This window comes from Gadus morhua, chromosome 15 (assembly GCF_902167405.1).
Source record: "Gadus morhua chromosome 15, gadMor3.0, whole genome shotgun sequence".
Classification (NCBI taxonomy): domain Eukaryota; kingdom Metazoa; phylum Chordata; class Actinopteri; order Gadiformes; family Gadidae; genus Gadus; species Gadus morhua.
The window spans coordinates 496,751-499,250 of NC_044062.1; the positions used below are offsets into that span (position 1 = coordinate 496,751).

Below are 2,500 nucleotides of genomic sequence, written 5' to 3' on the forward strand. Positions count from 1 at the left end.
TGGAGGTGAGTTTGAGCGAGCTGGCCAGGTGCTCCCTCTCCGGGGCGGACAGGTAGCGCTGCTGCTTGAAGCGCCTCTCCAGCTCGAACACCTGCGACTGGGAGAACAGCACCCGCGGTTTCCTCCGGGTCCGGGTCTGTTTGGCCGGTTTGTCCGACTCTAGGTCCTCACAACCGCCTTGATCGCAGCTCTCTGGAGGAAGTACAAAACGAGAGGAGACGCTTAGTTCCACAACACAGCTATTACAAGGCTTGGTAGGCCATCAATAATTCAGTGTTGAACATGCAGCGTGCAACAAATATGCAACAAATATACGCAACAAGTAGAAATATCGTCATCGATTGGGATTTTCTTTCTAGATAACAGGCTACGGTATTATCTATCGGCTATTCATAGTGTACAGATTTTAAATCAAATCAAAGCACACAAGCAATAGGCGGCATATAATTTACATAAAACCTGAAGACCCCAATATTACGAGTTGGATGGCATACATGCCTCACGTTTTTAATAGGATGCGGTAAAATAATAAATGCCTTACTAGAATGGAGATCCCCTCGTTCGGCCTCACGCGGGATGTTCGCCTCGTGGCCCCCCTGCACAGCGCTCGTGAACATCTCCCTCGGTAAGCCAGACTCCGCCAACCGCTCCTGGATCTCCAGCGTGCTCAGGTACGACGAGATCCGTTCCTCGCTCTCGGACTGTTCGGAGCCGGGACTCGGGCTGTCCCGACCGGCCAACATGCATGCAGGGGGCGAGTGGGGGAGAAAATAGTTTTGGAGCGCGCAGCCTAGTTGCGAATGTTGCGAATTGGAAAACCCGAGGCGCGTTATGAGCAGCTGATGCTGCTGTGTCTGCTGCTGTAGCTCCTGCCTCAGAATGTCCTTCACAGAAAAAGGCGTGGTGGATGATGTTATGACCGGGCTGGGAAGCATTGTTGTCACGCAAAAAACTTGGGGAAAGTAGTGCGTAAGGGGTGGATATATAGCGGATATCGACGAATATCCAGAGAGGGCAGATAGACACCGAAAACCCGTTAAACAAGAGAACAGATCCGATTTTAGGCTGCAGTTGTGTACCTCCGCGTAGATCCGGCGTGAAGAGGTTAACAATCCGTGCGTTAAGTGGACGCGCAATGCCTGTTTTCCATGTAGACCGAGGAGGACTTGCTTTCGTCCACATATGACTTCTGTCTCTCGAGCTTAGTCAGGTCTACAGCTGGAGGGCTGAGGGATACGCCGTTCCTGTTTGGTTGGCCATGAGAGAGAAAGAGAGAGAGTCGTAGACAGATAGAGAGAGAGAGAAGCGAGAGGGGGGAGGTCTGTTGCCCCTTTTAGTGTCGTTGTGTTGTAAGGGAGGGGTCCCTTTCGTCCTGGGTTTATCGATATTTTCACAGTCCTCTCTTGATATTCATCTTTCACGGAAAAAAATGAAACAATAAAGGACTCGACACGCTCTTTATTCCTAGCGAGGTAAGTTTTTATTATTATTTTCTTATAAAATATAATCAGAATACTAAAAACGAAGAAAAATACACTCATGAGTCCTCATCTAGTCCATATTGGTACAGTAAGTTGTCGTCGGAGAAGAACGCATCTATTATAAATCTTATCGGTTTGGGAGGATTTAGCCCCCGCAGCTATCGCAATTCTCCCCATCATCACATAAGCGTTTTGAGATTACACACACAGGCCTATCCGGGTTCCGGCCATCCCAGGATAAGATAGCTCCAATGTGTGGGAACGAGTGCCGAGATTTTAGGCCGCAGGAGATTGATCCCGCGGAAAGGTAGGCCTATAGGCCTACCTTTCCGCGGGTTAGGCTTCCGCTTTCAGGCTATTTTTTCTGTCAAGTAACTATGCCAAAATTACGATCAAGCAACGCAAAACAGCACTAGGCCTTGAGAATAGGTTCGCTTGCACAAGATAAAAGATAATGACGTTAACATCAAGTCTACTAATTTAATGAATAGTATTTGTTTTGGGGAGTTGGGCGCGTATGGTAGGGCCTACTTTTAGGCTAGTTAATATAATTCCCATTAATTAGCCTAAAACAAAATAACTTGATAAGAATTGGAGTAAATTAGAGCTAGGAGCCTAATTTACATTATAATAATACAAACTGATAAATAATAACAGGGTTATAATTAAAGGATAGTATTGATAATTATAATTCGAATAATAATAATTACATTATTAATAACAATAATAACAACAATAATTGTAATTATCGTTAATAAAACTGACCAATTCTTTTCTCTTCACATTTGTACTCAAATGTCTCTCACCTATTCAGGTGAAGATTAATACGGAAGCAGTCAATTTACTTTAATATAATTTACAATCTATTAAATGCATAATCTTCATTAACAGCATCAAAAATATAATAAAGGTCAAAGGGTAAACGGGCGAAAGAAATGTGACACTTTTTCCCCTGGTCGCCTATCCGGGGCCAAGTGCAGGCGCCAGGGATGAGAGCTCTCAGCCTAACCCAGAGGAGC

General features: G+C 45.2%; 1 protein-coding gene across 1 annotated transcript in view; it reads right to left on the reverse strand.

Moving 5' to 3' along the window:
• The window catches only part of nkx2.3 (NK2 homeobox 3), a 2,072-nt gene extending 781 nt beyond the window's left edge, over nt 1-1,291 (reverse strand). The window contains exons 1-2 of the mRNA XM_030379386.1: nt 542-1,291; nt 1-192 (exon numbers count right to left, since the gene is read on the reverse strand). The exon at nt 1-192 is cut by the window's left edge and continues 781 nt beyond it. Coding sequence (XP_030235246.1) covers nt 1-192; nt 542-935 — 586 coding nt within the window. The 5' untranslated portion in view covers nt 936-1,291. The remainder of the gene's footprint in view (nt 193-541) is intronic.
• Between the last annotated feature and the right edge of the window lie 1,209 nt (nt 1,292-2,500).